The 21,972-nt window shown below is 52.2% G+C and overlaps 2 protein-coding genes across 2 annotated transcripts; one reads left to right on the forward strand and one right to left on the reverse strand.

The window, feature by feature from the left end:
- The first annotated feature begins 1,496 nt into the window (after nucleotides 1-1,496).
- Nucleotides 1,497-13,239, forward strand: fmnl2b (formin-like 2b). Its single transcript, XM_068756248.1, has 27 exons — nucleotides 1,497-1,613; nucleotides 2,066-2,149; nucleotides 2,327-2,407; nucleotides 2,529-2,605; nucleotides 3,526-3,609; nucleotides 3,823-3,966; nucleotides 4,045-4,171; nucleotides 4,302-4,378; nucleotides 4,466-4,559; nucleotides 4,643-4,717; nucleotides 6,245-6,355; nucleotides 6,436-6,585; nucleotides 6,881-6,982; nucleotides 7,108-7,334; nucleotides 8,533-8,636; nucleotides 8,727-8,897; nucleotides 8,986-9,149; nucleotides 9,223-9,425; nucleotides 9,532-9,766; nucleotides 9,848-9,916; nucleotides 10,446-10,526; nucleotides 10,601-10,730; nucleotides 11,128-11,288; nucleotides 11,414-11,515; nucleotides 11,629-11,727; nucleotides 12,785-12,908; nucleotides 13,151-13,239. The coding sequence occupies exons 1-27, from the start codon at nucleotides 1,497-1,499 to the stop codon at nucleotides 13,237-13,239; spliced, it is 3,282 nt and encodes a 1,093-aa protein (XP_068612349.1).
- Nucleotides 13,240-15,587: 2,348 nt separating this feature from the next.
- On the reverse strand, nucleotides 15,588-21,752 carry vps16 (VPS16 core subunit of CORVET and HOPS complexes). The gene is made up of 24 exons (XM_068756329.1): nucleotides 21,590-21,752; nucleotides 21,283-21,371; nucleotides 20,785-20,876; nucleotides 20,192-20,320; nucleotides 19,939-20,083; nucleotides 19,750-19,865; nucleotides 19,554-19,676; nucleotides 19,397-19,452; nucleotides 19,240-19,329; nucleotides 18,764-18,935; nucleotides 18,565-18,696; nucleotides 18,369-18,496; nucleotides 18,259-18,294; nucleotides 18,051-18,159; nucleotides 17,718-17,852; nucleotides 17,446-17,554; nucleotides 17,257-17,354; nucleotides 17,080-17,184; nucleotides 16,936-17,013; nucleotides 16,565-16,651; nucleotides 16,357-16,439; nucleotides 16,185-16,281; nucleotides 16,007-16,110; nucleotides 15,588-15,932 (listed from the first exon to the last, which is right to left on the reverse strand). Exons 1-24 carry the CDS (start codon nucleotides 21,637-21,639, stop codon nucleotides 15,791-15,793), a joined length of 2,505 nt encoding a protein of 834 aa, XP_068612430.1. The 5' UTR covers nucleotides 21,640-21,752; the 3' UTR covers nucleotides 15,588-15,790.
- Between the last annotated feature and the right edge of the window lie 220 nt (nucleotides 21,753-21,972).

Genomic DNA, 21,972 nt, shown 5'->3' on the forward strand with positions numbered 1-21,972 from the left:
CACACACATCTCGACCAATCACGTTAGACTTTAACAGACTTTTTTTTGGCTCACAATGACGGGAACCAGCTCCTGTCGTTCACTTCAAAGTCTGAAGCGCGATCTACGGGCGGCGCACACGCTTTATTACAGCGCGGACACCCGACAATGTTAATTAGGTGATATTAGAAAAATTAAAAATTAAAAATTAAAAATATTTTTTTTTTGGGTGATATTGGAAAATTTCTCACGGCACACCTGACGATCTCTCGCGGCACACCGGTTGGGAAACACTGTATTAGCTCACCTACATAGCCTCGCTGCATAGATAGCATTTCTTAGCTTTGAAGGTGAGCTGCCCTCACTACTTTGTATGTGGCCAAGCTGGACATCGCGCCATCGGCTGCCTTCAAAGAAGGATGTCGGGAAACGGGTTGAGGTCACCGGAGAGGGGCAGCCAGTGACCTGGACAGCGAGAAAGGCCCCAGCACAAGCCACACACCTGGCTCTGTAAAATCAAACACATCATGTCAACTGCTGAGAAAGCTATTGAAAATAATAACTAATATAAATTCGTATTTTTTCTTAAGAAACATCAAAATAGCAATTCAAGTGGTGTCAAATGAGCATCAGTATCTGGTTGATTAGTACAGTAAATGTGGTGCCTTAGCAGTGTATAACTGCAAAGTTATTGAAAATAGTAATTCATAAAAATTCTTAAAAATTATAGAAAAAAGTCAAAAATCCACGTGGTGTAGTAGGATCGTCAGGTATTTACGGTTGTAAACGGAAGTTCAAATAAGATTCCAGTTCAGGTGAGTCATTAAATCGTATTAAATCGTTTTGTAAAATTTTTTACTTATTTTATTACAGGTGTTTTACAGGTGTTTCGAGAGTTTGTTATATTTTTCAAAGAGAAACATTGTCTATATACTATCTGTTGAGAACTTAGGCAATTTAAATGATATAATGTTTCATACAGCTGATCCACAGTCAGATTATATGCAACGCTACACTATCAGTCTGACCCAGTGAGAGGGAGGGAGAGAGAGAGTGTATTTGTGGGCGGAGCCTGTGGTGGCAGCAGGCTTATTGTCTGAGGAAGCAAAGGGGAGAGAGGGGGAGGGATGGTTAAGCAAGCTAGACAAAGACTGCAGCTGTGACAGGGAGAGAGAGAGAGAGAGAAAGAGGAGGAAGAGGAGTTTTCCTTCATGTGGAGGATTAACCGGCTGATCTGCAGATCACAGGCGGCTCCGACACACATTCAATCAAAACGGGCAACGGCGCTGCAATCGAGGCTTCATCTCCATCATCTCCATCATCAGCTGCAGCAAGGAGGAGAGACAAAGAGACACCGACAGAGAGGGACAGACGGGGGGGTGATCTTCAGCAGACAGAAAGGAGGACAGACGGGCCTTCGCCTGTCGGCGTTCAGCGTGTGATGGCCGACCACATGTTCCTGCTGCCGTGTGTCTACTGAGTGTGTGTTGCAGGTGGGTGTGTTCGCCGTGTGTGTGATGGGGAATGCAGAGAGCATGGAGAGCCAGCTGGCGGTGATCCGGTCCAGAGCTGCCCCGGTTCGGTTACCGATTCCTGACCCGGCTGCGCTGGAGGAGAGGTTTTCCATCGCACTGGTAAAAACCCAACACAGAATATATGAGTATTTGAAACCCTCTGACAAACGCTCCTCGTTAACATGTTAGCGTTAGCCGCCTGCTCTGCTGTGAGACTCGGAACCATCAGAGGTCCACTGCTAGGAAACCGGTCTTAATCCTCACTTGAAGTCGGAGATCGCATTTTGCTCATTGGGGCTCCCATCCATCTCAGGGACAATGACGAGTCACATGATGGACAGGAAGAGGATCGACAAAGACGTCTTGTGGGGCAACTACATTTTTTTCAATGAAACTCATTGTGAGCTTCAGATCTGCCAGAAATTAGGGAATTCAGGACAGCTGCACTTTGGGTCCTCCATAATGTTTAGCATCTCTTTGAAGAAAGCACTTCTAGGTCCTTCCAGCAGAACCACATCTGTATCTGGTTCCAACACCTAGACAACATCTACTCTACCGGATCTGTGTTTCAGAACTCGATGAACCTGCCTCCCGACAAGGTGCGTCTCCTACGTTCCTATGACAACGAGAAGAAGTGGGAGCTGATCTGTGATCAGGTGGGTGCTTCGGCCTCCACTTCAAGGGCAGGGTTTGTACTTTGGGTCGACAGCAGGAGTGTTTTACAGATGTGTTCGACAGCTGGATTCCAGGAAGTGAAGTTTCTCAGTCTTTGAAATATTTGAGAGAGGCTGGTGTTGGTGGGCGGGGTCTCATGTTACTGTGTGTCCATCCAGGAGAGGTTCCAGGTTAAAAACCCTCCTCACACCTACATCCAGAAGCTGAGAGGCTTCCTCGACCCAGCTGTCACTCGCAAGGTGAGCCGTACCTACGTCACGATACCGATGACAGGAAGTTCCTCTTCCACATTTCGCCAGAAAGAAAGCAACGCCAACCAAATAATCTGTCTGTCTGTTTTTACCGCCTGTCTGTGTGCAGAAGTTCAGAAGAAGAGTTCAAGAATCGACTCAGACACTAAGAGAGCTCGAGATTTCTCTACGAACAAACCACATTGGGTTAGCTTTACCACGTTACTACGACTACTACTAGTACTGCGACTCGGACTACTATTATCAGTAGAACTACCGCTACGACTCCTATTGCTATTACTACTAATACAGTAATACCTCGACAAGTGTTCTCAGATACCAGCCAGCCTGCTGGCAATATTTAGCTTTCAGATACGAGTATAAATTTGAGATCTGAGTAACTTCCAGATGCTAACGCTAGATGGCCGAGCATTCCACTGATTCAGGGTTACAGCCTGTATCTGAGTATTCCGTTTAAGTGATGGGTCCAAAAAAGCGAAGACGATGATGACGATGAAGATGAAAGCATGAAATTATCCATCAGCATGGCCGTGGTGTCCGTAAGTGATGGGACACGCCAGTAGGAGCGGAGTACATGGACGAGATGTACAACCCTCAACCAGAAGGATGCTATCAAGAACACAAAGCCTTCCAGAGGCAGAACTACTATGTCTAAGTTCATGTACAAGTACCTGTAAGGTACAATTACTGCATAAAGTGTTAGGTATCGTCCCCCTCCTCACCACTGTTAGAACTCTCATCTGTCTCGAAGCTAAACTCATAGTAAAACTTCTATTACTAATACTGGCATTACTAGTGATCTTACTACTACAACTAGTATTACTTCCACTATGACTACTACTTCTATTACTACTACCGTATTTTTGGGACCATAAGGCGCATTTAAAATCTTTTAACACGGTGCGCCTTTTATGTGGCGCACGGCACTCAAAAATCAGTCCAAATGTTTTCGTACGACTTTGGTAAGCGACGAAGCGGCACCGCTAGATGGACTGTCGGCGCGTTACGGCTGCCGTAGTCGCTGACTAGCGCTCTTACTATGACTCCTATTACCACTAATGTTAGCATTACTAGCACTGACTAGCGCTATCTCCGTCTCTCTGCAGCTGGGTCAGAGAGTTTCTTAATGAGGAGAACCGAGGTCTGGATGTTCTGGTTGAGTATTTGTCTTTCGCCCAGTACGCCGTTACGTAAGTCTGAATTATTATTACTACGCCGAGCAGGCAGTATTAGATATAGTCAATAATTAAATGAATGTATATGTACGGTGAAATTCCAGAATCTGACGGCAAGTTTTCAGGTTTGCCTCAACATAGAAATATGGAAATGTAGACTTGTTGATTTCTGAGGTGATCCCGACACGTCGGCCGAAACGAAGCGATCGCTCGACTAACCGTTAACAGATTTGATGGCGAGCAGTCGGAGGCTGGAGGTGAAGTGTCATCCATCGACTCTCCCTGGAGCCGGTCCATTGAGGATCTCCATGGAGACTGCAGCCTTCCGTCCCCTTCATCCTACGTCCCCCGGGCAGCTCGACTGTCCATCAGGTAAGGACAATCCCAAACCGGATGAACCCTCCCTGCGATGTCATCTGTTGCTACGGTGATGTTTCAATGCGCTTCCAGTTCTACTCTGGTGACGAGATCCAACACTCTGCCGAGTCGCCGGACTCTGAAGAACTCCCGACTCGTCTGTAAAAAAGATGATGTACATGTTTGTGTCATGTGTCTGAGAGCCATCATGAACTACCAGGTAAGGGTCTAAATGTGGAAGCAAGACTTTCTGGTTCTGGTTCTGGTTCACACGGACCTCAGTCTGGTACATAGACCTTCGATGAGGATGAGGATGATGACGATGAGACTGGTTTATGTCACTTTCTCAGTATGGATTCAACATGGTGATGTCACATCCTCATGCTGTCAACGAGATCGCCTTAAGTCTCAACAACAGGAACCCCAGGTCAGTACCACTGCCCCCCCCCCCCATCTGGACATTACCTCCACTGCCCCTCACCCCCCAATCTGGCTGTCTACTGCTCATGATCAGGACGAAGGCCCTCGTGTTGGAGTTGTTGGCAGCAGTGTGTTTGGTCAGAGGAGGACATGAGATCATCCTGTCTGCTTTTGACAACTTCAAAACGGTAACGGTACACACTGGCAGCACAATGACTGAGGGATTGATTGATCGATTGATTGATTGATCGGACTGACTGATTTGTTGCAGGTGTGCTCGGAATCAATGCGTTTTGAGAAGTTAATGGAACATTTTAAGAATGAAGACGACAACATAGACTTTTCGGTACGTGTCCATTTCCATCTACACAATTATTTCTTTATTTTCACTTACAATCATCAACTCTATTAAAATGTGCTTCTGGTGGTGACGAGTAAAACTATCCTGATCAATGTTGGACTAGAATGTAACTCCTGATTTCACTGTGGGGGGTGCAGATTATCATCTTAGAAAGAACCTTGAGGCTGTCATACAGTATTTTCAGATATACTTGAACAGTTTTATCTTCTGTGTACCTCTATCTCAAACTATATATCTGACTTATGATGGATAATTAAATGGTTAAGAGATTAATGCATACTTTTACAGCTATTCCAACAAACTGGTAAAATTCCAACACAGATTTATATTTGTAATTCCACAAATGAAACAATACAAACTCTCAAACGTCAAAGACCCAAGTGGACTAATCCACACTGAGTAAATATTCCAACTAAAAAAACAGTTCCAAGTCAGCAGATCTTCAAGCAATAGTGACGTTTACTTTCCAAGTTCCGTACGTCGAGTCGGCCGGGCCAAACTTCAGCTTATATACTGGTCGGAGTTCAGAATACCTTTTACATTTATACATACTCAACTGTTACCTTGTCACAGGGGTCGGGTTCACGAACGTCTTCTAAAAGTAGCTGCAGGTCTGAAACAATTTGTCTAGAAATATTCTTCCTGCACCTGCCGTAAGGTGCAGCTAGGGGGCGCTGTTAGACACAGGCTCTCCCCTCTGACTGGCACAGACAAGAAATAAGATACATCCTTATATTCTTCTACAAAGTGAGACGAAGCTTCTACATCTTCAGAGGAAGAGGACCACAGTCTTCCTCCAGTGAGTCAGACAGGTATTTGACCCAGAAATATTTAACAGAGACGAGGGGGCGGCAACCTTTTCCATGACGCAGGCCACTTTACAATAAACTCCAGGCCGGAGTCTTACTTCATGTACTTACGTACTGTATAGACGGGTCATGTGTAAATTATCCGTCTATACAGTTTTTGCAGTATTTAACCATGTTCACTGACTACCAAGTGTTGATTGTTGAATTTAATAGTACACATCAGTATATAAATCAGCATTGTAGGACACTAAATTCACCGCAGCAGACAGGAACGCCTCCTTCAGGTCTCCGCACACTCGATGTCCTACACTCCCACATCAAAGGGCGCACATCGCCCCGTCTCCTCTTGAAAGGTATCCAGACTCCCTTGTCCATCTCTGCTGGAAAGAACGATGGGAAATTGGTTTGCTCGCCATGCTAACACCGCTGCTAAGCTAGCCGACTGAACTCCAAGAGCCTCGCAGTGATGCGGGGAATCGAGGATGTGCACGATCACATCCGCAGCATAGTGATTTACACTACGCATTAGAGAGTTACTACTACTCCTAGTACTACTACTACTGTACTTCTGGCTCGCCCCGTGAGGGCTCGCCACAGTTTGTCTGCCTCTGACTATTCTCTGCGCCAGCATCAACGCCCCCCTGGCATAGAGGGTGCCGTTGGGGGTGTTCGACTGGGTGCTATCTGCTCTCCTTCCTTTCAGGTGGCCTGTATGCAGTTCATCAACATTGTGGTTCACTCTGTGGAGGACATGAACTTCAGGGTCCATCTGCAATACGACTTCACCAAACTCAACCTGGACGAACACCTGGAGGTAGCGTCTCTATGAATGTCCAGGCCCCCCCCCCCCCCCCCCCCCCTCGAGTGCTAAACGCATACCCGTCTCACCCACAGAGCCTGAAGCACACAGAGAGCGACAGGCTTCAGGTTCAGATTCAAGCCTATCTGGACAACGTGTTTGACGTCGGGACGCTGCTCGAGGATGCCGAGACTAAAACTGCTGCTCTGGAGCGGGTCGAGGAACTGGAGGACAATGTGACCACAGTAAGACGGCAGACGTTGGCGAGTTTGCCCTTAGTCCTACCAATAATGATCACTGACTACTGTTTGTTGATACTTCTCTCCAGTTAGTTACAGCACCTCAAGTAGAAAGTAACAATTAGCAGTAAATAAATATCCTTTAGCACTACTGATTGGTCATATTATCACAGCTCAAATAACGTTAAACCCTGAGTAAGATAGTAAGTCCGTCTGATCTAGTTCAGGAGCTACAGTCTTCAGCACCGAAGACCGGACCTTCATGTCAAGCATGTCCCTCTTCACCCGTCTCTGTCCCCAGATGTCGGAGCGGCTGCTGGACGTGGAGAACGAAGCCATGCTGAAGATCGTTGAACTGGAGAAGCAGCTGATGCAAACCAACAAGGAGTTGGACCACGTCCGGGTCAGACATGAATTCTTTTGGCTGGAGGGAGAACAAATGGGCGATGATCAGAGGGTTCGGGTTACCCTAACAGGAACTCCGAAAGGAATCACAGCGTAACTCACGCAGCGGCGTCTCCCCAACAGGAGGTGCATGCCAGCGCCAACACTCAGGTCAACACTTTGCGGAGGATGGTTCGGGAGAAAGATCAAACGATCCGCCGGCAGAGTCGTCTGGAGCGTCAGACTCAGGAGGCCCAGCAGGCGGGGGGACCTGGAGCTCCTCAACCAACAAGAGGAGAGGGCGATGGGGGCGTGGCTGACCCCAGCTCCCCCTCGCCGCCTCCTCCACCATGTCTTAGCCTTTCCCCCAGGTGAGCGACCCAACTGTCCACCACTGGAATAGAGCCGTTTGTCCTTTCCCACAATGCCTTTGGTGCGGCCATATTGAAAGCTTTCGTTAGAGACGTACACGATGGCAAATCGTACCACGCCGACATCAATTTAAAGCTGAAGTCAAACAGCCCGACTTCAGAGCACATCGTTTTCTGGCAGGACCAACATGAGACAGGCGAGTGCTCGTCCTCGGAGCCTCCGGCGTGGGGCCACACGGCTTCTAGGAGCCTCCCCGCCAAGAAAGAGCCTCAGGAACATGATGAAAGCTCTTCCCTTACCTCCCACCGTGATTGTGACAGTTTAGAATCGCGCACGTTGAGTGTGTAAATGGAAGGAGTCATAGTGAGAGCGCTAGTCAGTGCTAGTAATGCTAGCATTAGTGGTAATGGCAGGAGTCATAGTAAGAGCGCTAGCAATGCTAGCATTAGAGGTAATGGAAGGAGTCATAGTGAGAGAGCTAGTCAGTGCTAGTAATGCTAGCATTAGCGGTAATAGAAAACCCAAGCCTAAACCGAGGCTAGACGGAGGCTCAGGCCGCGCCCGGTCAACTCGGCTTTCTTTCACTATTCATGTTACAAGTTGAAAAGCTTCAAGTCGGAAAACAGGACTGAATTGTTTCATATCTTTATGCATTGTATAACGTTTTTTTTTTAATCAGATCGAGATGCTTCATGCTTTCATGCTTAATCTAATCTTAATTATCTTAATTGATTCCTGTTTTACCTGTCTCTTAATTTACTTTCATTTATGCTAATCTACAGGATTTCAACAATTTCAACAGTTTTAGACACAAATTAATGTAGAAATTAATTAAATTGCACAAAGCAGACACCCAACAACCGTGGCATTAACAACCAAGTTAAACCAAAGGCCTATATTTCAACAGGCTGTCGGCGAGCCCACGAAAACAAAATACCGTGGGCCGGTCCCACGTTGTGGCCACAAGTCCTTTAACGTGGGCTTCCAGCAGCCTGAGGCTGCTTTGCGCCTCAAAGATACTGGGCTGAGCAGACGCACCTGTACTCCCCATCAGTGCGTGAGCATTGGGAGCCGCCCCTCGTGTCGGGGTGCCATCTAGTGGCCCCAGTAGGGAACTACCGCTCAGGTGAAGAGTGCGAGGACGGCTGAGAAAGTCAAAGTGTTGTATTAAGCATCTTCACCTGTTTGATTGTCCAGTCCTGAGACGGTGGCCTATCACAACCTGCGAGCCGGGGTGGGCGGAGCTCCAGGGATGCCCACGCCGCCACCTCCCCCTCCTCCGCCGCCGATGCCAGATCCAGGTGACGTTCAGCAAAGACGGCGTTCTGAAGCGTGCGTGAAGCGAAAACGGGCCAGCGCTGAACACGATTTCTCTTTCTCCCTCTTTACAGTGTCCAACGGCTCGTACGTATTACCTGCCCCACCTGCCCCCCCACCTCCACCATGTCGGAGCAGCGAGCTGTCCACGTCAGTGCCCATGCCGCCGCCTCCTCCCCCCATCGCTCCCCCACTCCCCGGCTCGGGGGGTTCGCCCACAGTCATCTTCAACTCTGGACTTGCAGGTGAGTCTGAAGTCCACTGGACTGTTCAGGTGCAGCAGGAGAACTTGCAGGCGTCTGAGATTAGAACTTTGGGTCATGTGACTGGAAGAAACCGACCGGCTCATCCCTCGATCTCTCTTCTGTGCAGCTGTGAAGATCAAGAAGCCGATCCAGACAAAGTTCAGGATGCCAGTGCTGAACTGGGTCGCCCTGAAGCCCAGTCAGATCAATGGAACCGTCTTCAATGACATCGACGACGAATCCATCCTGCAGGTTGGGCACTTCCACTCAGGCTTGGGCAAAGGCAGCCTTTTTAAGCACCTGTTGTGTCTCTGTGCCGTCTCAGGATCTGGACGTGGAGGGATTTGAGGAGCTATTCAAGACGAAGGCTCAGGGTCCAGCACTGGACTCGGCCGTGTCCCGACAGAAGCTCCCTCAAAAGGCTCCGTCGAAGGTTTCTCTGCTGGAAGCCAACCGAGCCAAGAACCTGGCCATCACTCTGAGGAAGGCGAGCCAGGCCTCTGAGGTCATCTGTCGCGCCATCCACTCGTAGGTTGAAGCCCAAGACACATGTAGCCCTGAAGGACCAGGTCCCGTCTACCCCACTAACCGGCCCCAAGTGTCCACAAGTCCCACTTTCCCTTTGTGTCTGCAGGTTCGACCTGCGGACAGTGCGGGTGGACTTTGTGGAATGCCTGATGCGTTTCCTGCCGACGGAGGCGGAGGTGAAACTCCTGCGTCAGTACGAGAGGGACAGGAAACCCGTGGAGGCGCTGAGCGACGAGGACCGCTTCATGATGCAGTTCGCTCGCATCGAAAGGCTGAGTCAGCGCATGGCCATCATGGCCTTCATGGGCAACTTCTCCGACAACGTCCAGATGCTGACTCCGGTAAGACAGACGGGTACCTGCCTCCCTAATAATTACCCCCCCCGCCACACTGGCTTCATGTGGTTTGTCCTTTCGTTTCAGCAACTCCACGCTATGATAGCGGCTTCAGTTTCCATCAAGTCATCTCAGAAGCTGAAGAAGATCCTGGAGGTCAGTGTTCACCGAGCTGCTGTCCATCTGCATCGCTGGATACAGTACATGCAGTACATACATAGACACAGTAATACGAGTACTTTGGCATTCAAAAATACTGGCGCTAGCTCACTCCACCTCCCGTCCTCGTCTCCGTGGTGGGTTTCTAGTATGGACCCCATTCTGGCAGGATCCGTGATGGGTCCAAGGAGCCGGGGGGGGGGGGGGGGGAGCTGGCTGGGGCCAGGGGTATTGTTAGAGGGGCAAATTCAACACCATTAACCCCTCATTGGCTGATAGGAGATGCAGCCTCAGTTCAGTTTCTCTGTCCCAAATACCCAAGTACTGGGGGGGGCACAGCGGGGGCCAGACTCAGTGTTACGGGGGCACTGGCCCCTGTGGGCCCCGCTGACTCGCCACTGCCACAGAAAGCGAGCGGTGAGGATGGCAGTGACGAAAAGACGATGATGACGATCGTTCTGATCGATCGATAACACACAACATGTGCTCTGAAGCTAACGCCATCGACGCTAACCTTTGTCTGCAGATCATCTTGGCTCTGGGGAACTACATGAACAGCAGTAAGAGAGGAGCCGTGTATGGATTTAAACTTCAGAGTTTAGATCTGGTACGTAGCACGCACACGCGCACACACACACACACATGCACACACCCCAGCAGCTCTAATATGTGTGTGTTTAGCTGCTGGACACGAAGTCGACGGACCGAAAGCAAACGTTGCTTCATTACATCTCCAACGTGGTGCGAGACAAATTTCCTGCCGTCTCTCCGTTCTACAACGAGTTGCACTACGTGGACAAAGCGGCAGCAGGTGAGCCTGTCAGCCAATCACAGGGGTCGGCAACCCAGGGCACGCGTGCGTGGGCTTTTATGCTAGCACGCAGAGAATATTATACACGTCTTTTAGTATATTTAACACCTCACAAGAAATGGAGCACACTTACTACACAAATGGTTTAATACTATTGATGCGGGAATGTCGGACATCGAGTGTGCGGCGCCAAAAGTAAAAACCGCTAAATGCTAATCAGAGCAGCAGCAGTTTAAATACTGCAAAGAACTGCAGCAACACATCATTCTCTTATGATTCTAGTAAAAACACAAGAGTCGCCACTCTGGGCTCGAGTTTATTGTAAAGTGGCCCACATCACGATAAAGGTTGCCGCCCCCCTGCAGTAATATTCACCTGTGTGTCCTTACCTGTGCAGTGAGCCTGGAGAACGTGCTGTGTGACGTGAAGGAGCTGCAGCGCGGCATGGAGCTCACCTGGAGAGAGTTTAGCGTGCAACACAACGGCACGCTCAAGGACTTCATCAGCAGGAACGAATCGCAGCTCAACAAGCTCCAGGAGGACGCCCGCATCGCTCAGGTGGACGCACCCCCCCCCCGACACACACACACACACATGAGCCGGGCCAGGACGGCTGCTCAAACGGTTTCATGTCAATGCTGTCGAGAGAAATTAACGCTGGGCGGAATGTCTTTGACATCCAGGATGCTTTTGAAGATGTGGTGAAGTTTTTCGGGGAGAGTTCCAAGACAATGCCACCATCTGTCTTCTTTCCTATCTTTGTCCGTTTCATTAAAGCATACAGGGTAAGCTATACGGCAAATCCTAGGCTCCACCCCCTCAGACTGGGCGGGCGCATGGTCTTTGAACATTAAGCTCCTCCCACAATGACACTCAGCAGATCTTTGTATAACTTCAGCTGGCAGACGAAGAGAACGAGCAGAGGAGACGTCAAGAGCAGAAGTTACTGGAGAAACTGGAGCAGGAGGAGCAGCAGGAGGAGCAGGAGGAGACCAAGGTTGGACCGACCTCTGAAGTTTCCTCCTGTTATTTCGGGGTTCCAGCGTCTGGTTGATCTGACGATAGGTTAACGGCCCTGGACCATGAACACAGCTGGGGCTATCCAGTTACCCAGTCCCCGACCAGCGTTAGCCAGTCCCCGACCAGTGTTAGCCAGTCCCCGACCAGTGTTAGCCAGTCCCCGACCAGTGTTAGCCAGTCCCCGACCAGTGTTAGCCAGTCCCCTACCAGTGTTAGCCAGTCTCCTACCAGTGTTAGCCAGTCTCCTACCAGTGTTAGCCAGTCCCCTACCAGTGTTAGCCAGTCCCCTACCAGTGTTAGCCAGTCTCCTACCAGTGTTAGCCAGTCTCCTACCAGTGTTAGCCAGTCCCCGACCCGTGTTAGCCAGTCCCCTACCAGTGTTAGCCGGTCTCCTACCAGTGTTAGCCAGTCCCCGACCAGTGTTAGCCAGTCCCCTACCAGTGTTAGCCAGTCCCCGACCAGTGTTAGCCAGTCCCCGACCAGTGTTAGCCAGTCCCCGACCAGTGTTAGCCAGTCCCCTACCAGTGTTAGCCAGTCTCCTACCAGTGTTAGCCAGTCCCCTACCAGTGTTAGCCAGTCCCCGACCAGTGTTAGCCAGTCTCCTACCAGTGTTAGCCAGTCCCCTACCAGTGTTAGCCAGTCCCCTACCAGTGTTAGCCAGTCCCCGACCAGTGTTAGCCAGTCTCCTACCAGTGTTAGCCAGTCCCCTACCAGTGTTAGCCAGTCTCCTACCAGTGTTAGCCAGTCCCCTACCAGTGTTAGCCAGTCCCCTACCAGTGTTAGCCATCTCCAGCAGCACTCTGCGAGTGCTGGCTCTAATCACAGCAATGGCAGACTGCATGCTGGAGTACACTCGAGCAAGGCAGCAACCCCCCCCCCCCCATTAACAGCATGAGTAGCTGTCATTTTGTATCCGATGTCATCCGTCTTCACGGGTTGGCTGAAGACCCTTTACTAGTCCAGTGGTCCAGTAGGACCCGACAGAGGGAGGGGCTGGTACCCAGAACTGAAGTGCTCCTTCTCGTCTCCTGCAGTCTCCCTCCCACAGAGGAAAGCGGCAGCAGCAGGAGCTGTTAACCGAGCTGAGGCGGCGACAGGGAAAAGAAAGCCGCCATGTTTACGAGGGGAAAGATGGCGCCATCGAGGACATCATCACGGGCAAGCCTCACCCTACCCCTCCGAGGCGGCGTGGACACGGCCAACCCGCTGCTCCACAGTCGACCCGTCCGTGTCCACGCCGGCGCCGAGTGGAATGCATGACAGGAGTCTAGATATGTGTCTGATAGATCCCCATCACCTGTTGCCATAGTAACCTGTGCTGGAGCTTCCATTTACTGTGTTCGACTTGCTGGAAGTGAGGGTTAGGAGATGTTTGCCTGATTTCTTCTTCTCAATTCCAGCTCTGAAAACCGTCCCCTTCACGGCCCGATCAGCCAAACGCACGTCTCGCTTCTTCTGTGACCCCACCCACCCCGAGGAGCACTACTGAGATGGACGGGGACTTCCCCCGCCAGCATGCCTGCGCAGGATGTCACGTCTTCTCCGGCTGGCCACGCCCAGCCCTTTGAACGTCCAAGCAGTCGTGTGGTTTTCTGTGATGTCATTGGTCAGTTTGTTTGTCTGCGTCTCTGACCCGATGATGGCGACGCTGTCCTGTTTGGTGTTGACTTCCTGCTGGAGCCAGCCTGACGAGATGGAACCGGGCTGAATGTTCTGGTCTCAGGAGAACCAGACGGAACGCTGAAGAATCGCGGGTTGGTTGTTGACTGATGCCGAGCAGCAGTCAGTCAAACTGGTTGGACTGGTTCCCGCTGGAACCCGTTCCTGCTTCACACGGTCCGTCTCGGTGTTCTGGTTCCAGGTCAGTCTGGGCTGCTCGGTGTATCGATCGGAACGGTGTACAGGGTTCTACTTCATTGTGTTTTGCTGTATCCTATTGTATTAAGTAATGTAGGAGGGGCTTCAACACAAACAGCCAGAATGCCCCCCCCGAACCCAGAAAGGGCTGTTGGACCCTCCGCACCTCTGACCCTCGTGTGTCACCCGCCTACTTATTGACCTTTTCCTACAACGTCCTACTGGTGTGCTTTTTTCCATCACCTTGACAGCGCGATCTCCGCTTTGGAAAGATGAACCCTTTCCTTGGGGCGACGAGATCATCCGGCCCAGAACCTACAACTGTTTTGGGATTTGTTCTCACCTCCTGTGAAAACACGTTAGTCCTCCAGTTGGATGAAACTTTTGACTTCTGTGATTTATATTCTGATGAAACGAAAGTCATCCGACATTGCCCACAGTGACGCAACAGAACCGACGGTTCTGCAGAACACTGCGAGGGTCTGGATGAAGAATCCTTTCATTGTCCAACGTAGAGGACGAGCTCGGTTCACTAGCGACGCTCTGGTGGGCGTGAACCTGAAACCGCACCTGGAAAAGAACATTAACTACGCAAATCAAGACAAATGTGTCAAATATCGCCGCTGTCCTGTATTTGTGCGTCGGTCTCCAGCTGGACGAGGTCACGGAGGCGTGGCCTCGCTCCTTTGAAACGAGGAAAGCCAAGCACAACGTTTTCTACATGTAAATACATTTTATAGGCAGCTGTCTTGTGTTGTTGCTGCCGCTTGTTGGATGTTCATGATGTCAATAAAGGTTTTCATGACAGCAAATGCGTATCTGTAACATACTACACGTTACATTATGCAACACGTTACACCGTAACATGCCCCTGGTAGGGTCACCCATGACAAACAGGTCCTGGGGGACACTCAAAGGGTGGAGGGAACCCGTAGGACGGAACAAAGGGGTCGGGTGCTTTGTGAGCTGGGTGGCAGCCGAAGGCGTGGACCGTGGCGGTCCGACCCTCGGCTCCAGAAACTAGCTCTAGGGACGTGGAAAGTCACCTCTCTGGCGGGGAAGGAGCCCGAGCTGGTGTGCGAGGTTGAGAAGTTCCGAATGGACATAGTTGGCCTCACCTCGACACACAGCAAGGACTCCGGAACCACCCTTCTTGAGAGGGGTTGGACTCTCTTCCACTCTGGAGTTGCCACTGGTGAGAGGCGCCGGGCAGGGGTGGCAATACTTATTGCCCCCCGGCTCGGTGCCTGTATGTTGGGGTTTATCCCGATAAACGAGAGGGTAGCCCCCCTCCGCCTTCGGGTGGGGGGACGGAACCTGACTGTTGTTTGTGCCTATGGTCCAAACAGCAGTTCAGAGTATCCACCCTTTTTGGAGTCCTTGGTGCTCCTTCTGGGGATTCCCTCGTTCTGTTGGGGGACTTCAACCCTCATGTTGACAATGAAAGTGAGACCTGGAGGGGTGTGATTGGGAGGTATGTCCCCCCTGATCGGAACCCGAGTGGTCTTTTGTTATTGGACTTCTGTGCTCGTCACAGATTGTCCGTAACGAACACCGACCATGGGGGGTTGGCGGGCCACCGCATCATTTTCATTTTGTTGGTCTGGAACCGAGATGCTGCTCACTGATTGGTCGGGTTGGTCTTGTTGCCACGCCCATTATGCTGATTCCCCCCCTCATGATGACGTGTCTTTTGCTTCCTACGCCGGCGTCTGTCTCAGGACTCTCATGAAACGGATCTTTGGCCGGGTCGAGCGTCCGGTCGTCTTTCCGTTTTCGCTCTCTGCGTTCAGCATCTTCATCAACGTACGCTGCTCTTCTGAACACTGACTGGACCGACCCACTTCACTCAGGCGTCAGAGACAAATGGACCAGCGCTGCTTCTTCCAGGGATTCTGTTCATTTCGAAGGCCCCCGCCAACCGAACGCCACCCTGCTCTTACTCTGAACACCATTTAATTACTCAACACTTACAACGCCTTGGAAGTGCTCATTTATTTGCAGTACACGTGTCAGAATATAATCTGCTTCATCATGTCGGACATCAAGCACGGAGATCTGGGCGGGGGGAGCACATGAAGAACGAACAAAACCGGCTCCGACTTTCATTCCCACTAAACCAACAAGCACATTTTGGTTGCAGGTCTCTGGAACTGAACACCCCCCCCCCCTCTAATCACGGATCACTTTTTGGCAGCAGAGACTCTGGCCCGGTTTAACTTGTCAATCAATATGTGGTCAGAGGTGGAGCATCTGGACAGGACCGCCCCCATCTCTGAGTCATTCTTGCGCTCGATTGCAGCGTCAGCCGCTCCCTCCAGATCACTGCCAAGAACAGAAGAGTTAGCGGAGTGGTCCCGTGTCAGCCGTGTCGTGATGTCAAAGGGTTTTGTGCTTACCTGATGGCCAGGTGAGCTCTGACCTTCTGCTCCGGTGTGACCTTGGAGATGTACTTCTTGGCTTCATACTTGTTGTTTCTCTTTGTGCAGACTTCAACAAACGGCTGAAGACGGTAAACGATGCATCAATGATGTATTCATCTTTGAACTAATTTCTCGGGGCGGGGCCTCTTCTTACCAGGTAGCCAATAGGAGACTTCTTGGTCTTTGCAAACTTCTCCAACTCCTCCCACTCTTCTTTCTCTGCCAGAGACTTCAGCTTCAACCACCAATACCTGCGTTCGGTGAGACAGGTAGAGACAGGTCACCCCACGAGGAACACAGAGCAGTGAGAACCTGCAGAAGCTCACCTTTTGTCAGGAACTCGGAAGTCTCGGTACAGTTGTTCAGCCTGTTTGTGGAGGCCTAACGCCAGAAGAGCCTCCATTGTCTCCTGAAAAAGCAGGAAGTGACATCACAAGCAGGACAGGTATTAAATAGACTGTTTTTAACTGGCAGATTTATACAAAAGTAATTAAAAGAGCGAGAGAGAGAGAAAAGAGCCCCGCCCCCATCTACCTGAAGAGACAGGCCAAGTAGCCCCGCCCCTTTCTCGTCATCCAGTTTTCGCTGCAGCCGAAGGAGACGCATCTCGTCTTCTGTGGCCTGGAGACATATCATACAGCGATCTATCAGATCAATCAGAGTCAGAGGTCACCTGTATGTCATTTTGAGGCGAAGCCAATAGAGATGTGCATCCTGGACCTTTTTTCACTCAAGACCCAGACACGGAGAGTCCTGATGTTCCAGCAGGTCTGGATCAGTACGCCGAAGGGGCGGGGTCGAGCTGCTGTGACAGGATGTTCCGTGTGGCTAAGCCAAAGAGCCCGCCCCTTCTGATTGGGATGGATGGAGGCTAGTGCTAGTGCTAACCGAGGACGCAGGCTCACCTTGGCAGCGAACTCGTTCTTGGCCTTGTTGTACTCGTCGACCGCGCTCTGCAGCAGAGACAGCCGGCTCTCCAACCTCTGGCACAGGAAGCGGTCTTTAGCGGCGCTGCACGGTGCGCGTCGCGCCACAGGTGAGGCCGTTACCTGTTCTCTGTAGCTGGCAGCCACGTAGTAGTTGGCCAGCTCTTGGTGGTCATCGTCCTGGTTGTAAAGGTCCTTCAGAGTGTCCTGTTCCTGCAGTTTACAGAACTGACAACGGCAACCACGGGGTCAAACGCCGTTGTCTCGTATTTCACCCGCCCGAAATGAGGCGAGGCGCACCTGTCTGTAGAGGCTGAGGGCGGCCGGCTGGCTCCTCAGCGTCATGAAGAAATCCCCACGGTTCATCCCGTTCTTCAGGTGAGTCACCACCGTGTAAACTGGGAGCACAGGCAGCCGCAGGACCAGCCAAACCATGAAAACGCGTGCGCCTTACAGACAGCGACAGGAAGTGGGCGAGGCCAAACTCACCGAGGTCGCTGTCCCCGCTCTCCACAGCTTTACTGAGGGCCAGGTGACTCCTCTTCATCTTCAGCAGAAGAGGAACCTGCTCTCCAGAGCGAGCCTCGAAATCCAGCAGCTGGGACGTCCGGAAAAAAAACGTCGCAGAAGTCAGACTCAAAGGTTTGGAAGCGAGTGACCAGTTAGCACCAGTTAGCACCAGTTAGCACCAGTAAGCACCAACTGGCCTGACTGGCGCATCCCCAGTAAGCAACAGGCGTCGTGTGTGGATGCGGCGGTACCTTGATGGCGAGCTCCGTGCGTCCACATTCGTAAGCCTTAGCGGCGACGTGCGAGTACGAGACTCCGGGCGAGTCTCCAACCTTCAGGCACACAGCCCGGGCGATGGCCTCGTCCGATAGGTCCTTCTGTTGCACCTGGACAAGCAACACGCGTGTGATTGGTGCTCCCTTCCTGCCACAGCGAAGCCGAGAGCATCGTCGTTCTGTCCCGCGAGACGCCCGAGCGTCCGCATGGCCAGCCGGTAACTTCCTGTCCGTGTTCAGGAAGACGTCGACGCGATGCTACAGCTAACGCTAGCGCGGGCGCGAGCTGGGCCTCCTGGGACGCCGTACCTTGCACGAGGCCCAGTGTTTGAGGACCCGGCTGACCCCCTGATATTCTGGAATCTTCAGGTAACGACAGATCTCGATCGCTAAAGGGTAAAACTGTCGATAGACCAACCTGAGAGACGGACGGGAAGACAGAGCTTCAGTCATTGGACGCGAGCAGAGAGGGGCGGGGCCGAAGCCCGTCGGCCGTGACGGACGGTAAACGACTCACCTGTCGATCAGCACCTGCAGAGTCAGGTGTTTGAATCTGAGGTCGGGAAGTCAAGGAGCTTGTCACCATGGCGATTGTCACCCGATCCCTGCGGCAGCGTGCGAGGATACTGTGTGTAGGTGAGCGGCAGTCCCACGCCGCTGTCTCTGATGGCGTTCAGAACGCGGAGTTCCCTGCAGATCGTCACGAAGGCGTCGGGACTGAAGTCCGTCAGGAAGCACTTCCCGAACGACGCGGCCTGCCGGACCAATCGGAGCGTCACGCTTCAGATGAGCCGCGAGAACCAACAGGGCCACGCCTCCTCACCCGAAGAAGAGACTTCTGGACGTCGGGGTCGTACTCGTGTCCCGCCGCCTCCACGCAGTGTCTGACGGCCTCTCCCAGCATGCTTTGCTCCTTGATCTCCCTGAGGTACTCGTCGGCCTTCTGACTGGACTTCTACAAAGACACGAGGACAGGTGAGGAGACGCCCGTCCAAGCTGAGGTCCGGCAGACGGCCTCTCACCTCGTACTCCCGGTGAGCTTCCAGCAGCAGCGCTCCGGGAGCCATGGAGGCGATCTTAAAGATGTCCTGACAGACCAGAGGAACCTCCTGGAGAAGCTCCTGGCTGCTCGAGCCGATGATGCGTACGCCGTCCAGTTCTCCGACCAATACGCACTGATCCTCGACGGGGAACCTGAGGTCAGGGGTCAAGGTCCACTGAGGTCATGGAGAATGCCTCAAATGGGCCAAGGTTCTGTTTGGAACTTTACCGGTGGACAACAGAACCTCTCTCTCCCATGTTTCTACGCCAACATTTGGTTTCCAGAGGCGTCTCTGAGCTGTCCGAGACAGCAAACAGGGACGCTGTCCTGCAGCAGCCGTTTGTTATTTGACCAAAGACACATTTGGGGAAAAGGTCAAACATGTGACCTTCAACAACGGTCCCTGAAACCACCCGCTGGAGCGCCAGTCCCAATGTGAACTAGTCCAAAGGATACTGGATGGTGTCCTTACAGACCCCGGCCACCATGAGGAGTCTGTCCCACAATAAGACCACAGACGGCTGCTGACTCTTTGGCCTGCGACACCTGGACAGGTAATGAGAGTGAGACACAGGAGCAAAGACGTAGAGGACAGTGAGCAAAGTGGACGCACCAGACCATCTGTTTGGGAGGCGTGGACATGTTGGTGTCGACTTCACTCAGCGTCTCCTGTAAAAGCAGAGACACCGTCAAGCCCCGCCAGGGACACGCCCAGGACACGCCCGGGACACGCCCGGGACAGCCCGTTACTGGACTGAGGAGCAGCTCACCTGGAGCTGGGAGGTGCCCGTCCAAAGCTGCCCAGTGTCTGTGAAGAGCGCCAGATACTTATAGCTGAACGACACAGACATGTGGACGACGCTGCCGCCCTGAGGACTGAAGCCTGGAGGACACTGAAGTCGGACAGGAGACGTTTACTTCCCATTCGACGTGAAGGACTGAGTCCTGTCTTTCTAGCTGTCTCACCACAACGGTGCAGGACGTGTTGTCCAGAATGTAGAGTTCAGATCCATAGGACAGGAGAACTTTTGTCTGTCTGTCCTGGGTGAGGACAGCCCAGCAGGATGGCGTCCCCTGCAAACCTGAGGACAGACAGGCGAGTCTTCAGAGACGAGATTACGAGTAGAAGTAAAAACTGTGAGACACAGGTGTTACCTGGCACTTCAGGTAACCGCCGTAGCTTCAGGTCGTCAATGTTGGTGGCCAGGGTGAAGCGGGAGGAGCCGGTTACTATGGCAACACCCGTCCCATAAGGAGAGTGAAATACTTTGGCTTCCAACACTTGACTCTGGACCACTTCCTGTCCAACATGAGGAACAGTTCGTTAGCGCACGCACACACACACACAGGTCAGTCCCCTCCCAGAGCGTAACGACGACCCCCGCCTGCTGGGGGCAGCATTGCAGACCTGTCCCATGCTGAAGTGTCTTCTGAAGGATCCAAACAGGTCATAGGTCAGAACTGAGCCGTCCTCCTGAATACACAGCAGCTCGTCGGAGACCGTCCAGCCCAAATGGACCACAGGACCGCTCTTCCACTAGCAGAGAGAGAGAGAGAGGACAACCAGGACTCACTGGGGGGGGGGGGGTGCTGGACCGGGTCGGGAAGAACCCGGTCCAGGGGCGGAGCTAGGGAAGCTATGATGTGATTGGCTGCTCGGAAGGTGAGCAGATGTGATCCGATAACCAATTTAGGGTTGCTAGCAGGCTAACACAGCTAGCGCTAGAGAACCAAGCGTCATGTACCTTTGTTGTTTTTCAATATATAAATACACAAATAAATAACGTGCGTGTATTTTGATCTCTTCCCAACCTAATCCAGAAGGGAGATTTTATTCCGGGGGGGCTTTCGTCAGCCTCCACTCCGCTGCCTCTGACCCTTGAGCAGTATACGATACAGCACAAGAGTACCACGAAACAAAGTACCCGACAGCAGTACGCCAAATACAAGTACCCGACAGCAGTACACCAAATACAACGCCACTTCTGATGGGATAGTCACCGGGAAGCTGGTCACAGCGACTCCAGATGCGGCGTAGATCTCCAACTGAGGCCGGGAGCTGGGAGAACGTCTGTGAGGTTCTCTGAGGAGAGCTGGGGGGGGGGGGGGGAGAGCAGACCCGGGGGGGGGAGAGAGCAGACCCGGGGGGGGAGAGAGCAGACCCGGGGGGAGAGAGAGCAGACCCGGGGGGAGAGAGCAGACCCGGGGGGAGAGAGAGCAGACCCGGGGGGAGAGAGAGCAGACCCGGGGGGGGAGAGCAGACCCGGGGGGAGAGAGAGCAGACCCGGGGGGGGAGAGAGCAGACCCGGGGGGGGAGAGAGCAGACCCGGGGGGAGAGAGAGCAGACCCGGGGGGGGAGAGAGCAGACCCGGGGGGTCATAACGGCATCGGGTTCACATCTGATCTCGGGCGCAGTGGTACAGGGTTCTGCTCCGAGGACAGAACTGCTCTAGACTAGAGGATCTGAGCCGATGATGATGATGATGATGATGATGATACCTATCGGGCCGCCGTACGGCGCTGCGGCCACCAGACAGTCTCTCAGTCCGTCCCTCAACGTCCAGCGCATCTCGTACAGCTCCGTTTTCCTGCAGACACAAACACGTCAGGAAACGCGTCGCTATTACAGAGCTCGTTTCGAGTCTAAACCTAAAAGTGAGTGGCGGTCAGAGCGTCATGGGTTCGAGCCCCAGCCCCCGCTGTATCATCGACATTTAACCCCATCCTGGATCGACCGACTTCCCCAACATCAGCACGTAAACAGCGCAGCGCTAACGCTAGCCGGGGTTGCTAGCTGCTCTCTGACCGATAAAAAGCTCCTCCCAGCGGGTTCCAGTTGGCCGTGATGAACGCCATGTTGTCCTCCCGACAGGTCACGTGTCTTCTTCTTCCTCCTCTGGCGTTTTACAAATGACTTCCACGATTAAAACATGTGACGGTGCTTTTAGCCTTCGCTTCTGGCTCCAGTCCGGTGACCACTTCCTGAAGACATCAGCTGCTGCTTCTTCTGTGGTTGTTTGTATTTTACGGCCTCGGCATCCTTAGTTGTTGCATTGCTGCCATCTGTTGGTCAAAGTGATCACGACATCAGGTTCGCATTCGTCAATATTGTAGATCAGGGGTCACTTTCTGGGTACCGATTCATGTAAAGGGCTACGAGTTTGATACACACTTCTGAAATAAAACATT

The sequence above is a fragment of the Brachionichthys hirsutus genome, chromosome 24 (genome assembly GCF_040956055.1).
Source record: "Brachionichthys hirsutus isolate HB-005 chromosome 24, CSIRO-AGI_Bhir_v1, whole genome shotgun sequence".
Taxonomy (NCBI): domain Eukaryota; kingdom Metazoa; phylum Chordata; class Actinopteri; order Lophiiformes; family Brachionichthyidae; genus Brachionichthys; species Brachionichthys hirsutus.

What these genes read in the sequence shown, in the direction of transcription:
- fmnl2b (XM_068756248.1), top strand. Translation starts at nt 1,497, where the DNA reads ATGGGGAATGCAGAGAGCATGGAGAGCCAGCTGGCGGTGATCCGGTCC. An exon ending in ACCCAGCTGTCACTCGCAAG is followed by an intron (nt 2,408 to 2,528) that starts GTGAGCCGTACC and finishes GTCTGTGTGCAG; the next exon opens with AAGTTCAGAAGAAGAGTTCA. An exon ending in CATCGAGGACATCATCACGG is followed by an intron (nt 12,909 to 13,150) that starts GCAAGCCTCACC and finishes TCTCAATTCCAG; the next exon opens with CTCTGAAAACCGTCCCCTTC.
- vps16 (XM_068756329.1), bottom strand. Translation starts at nt 21,639, where the DNA reads ATGGCGTTCATCACGGCCAACTGGAACCCGCTGGGAGGAGCTTTTTAT. An exon ending in CTGGGAGGAGCTTTTTATCG is followed by an intron (nt 21,372 to 21,589) that starts GTCAGAGAGCAG and finishes TTGTGTCTGCAG; the next exon opens with GAAAACGGAGCTGTACGAGA. An exon ending in GACACTTCAGCATGGGACAG is followed by an intron (nt 20,084 to 20,191) that starts GTCTGCAATGCT and finishes CATGTTGGACAG; the next exon opens with GAAGTGGTCCAGAGTCAAGT.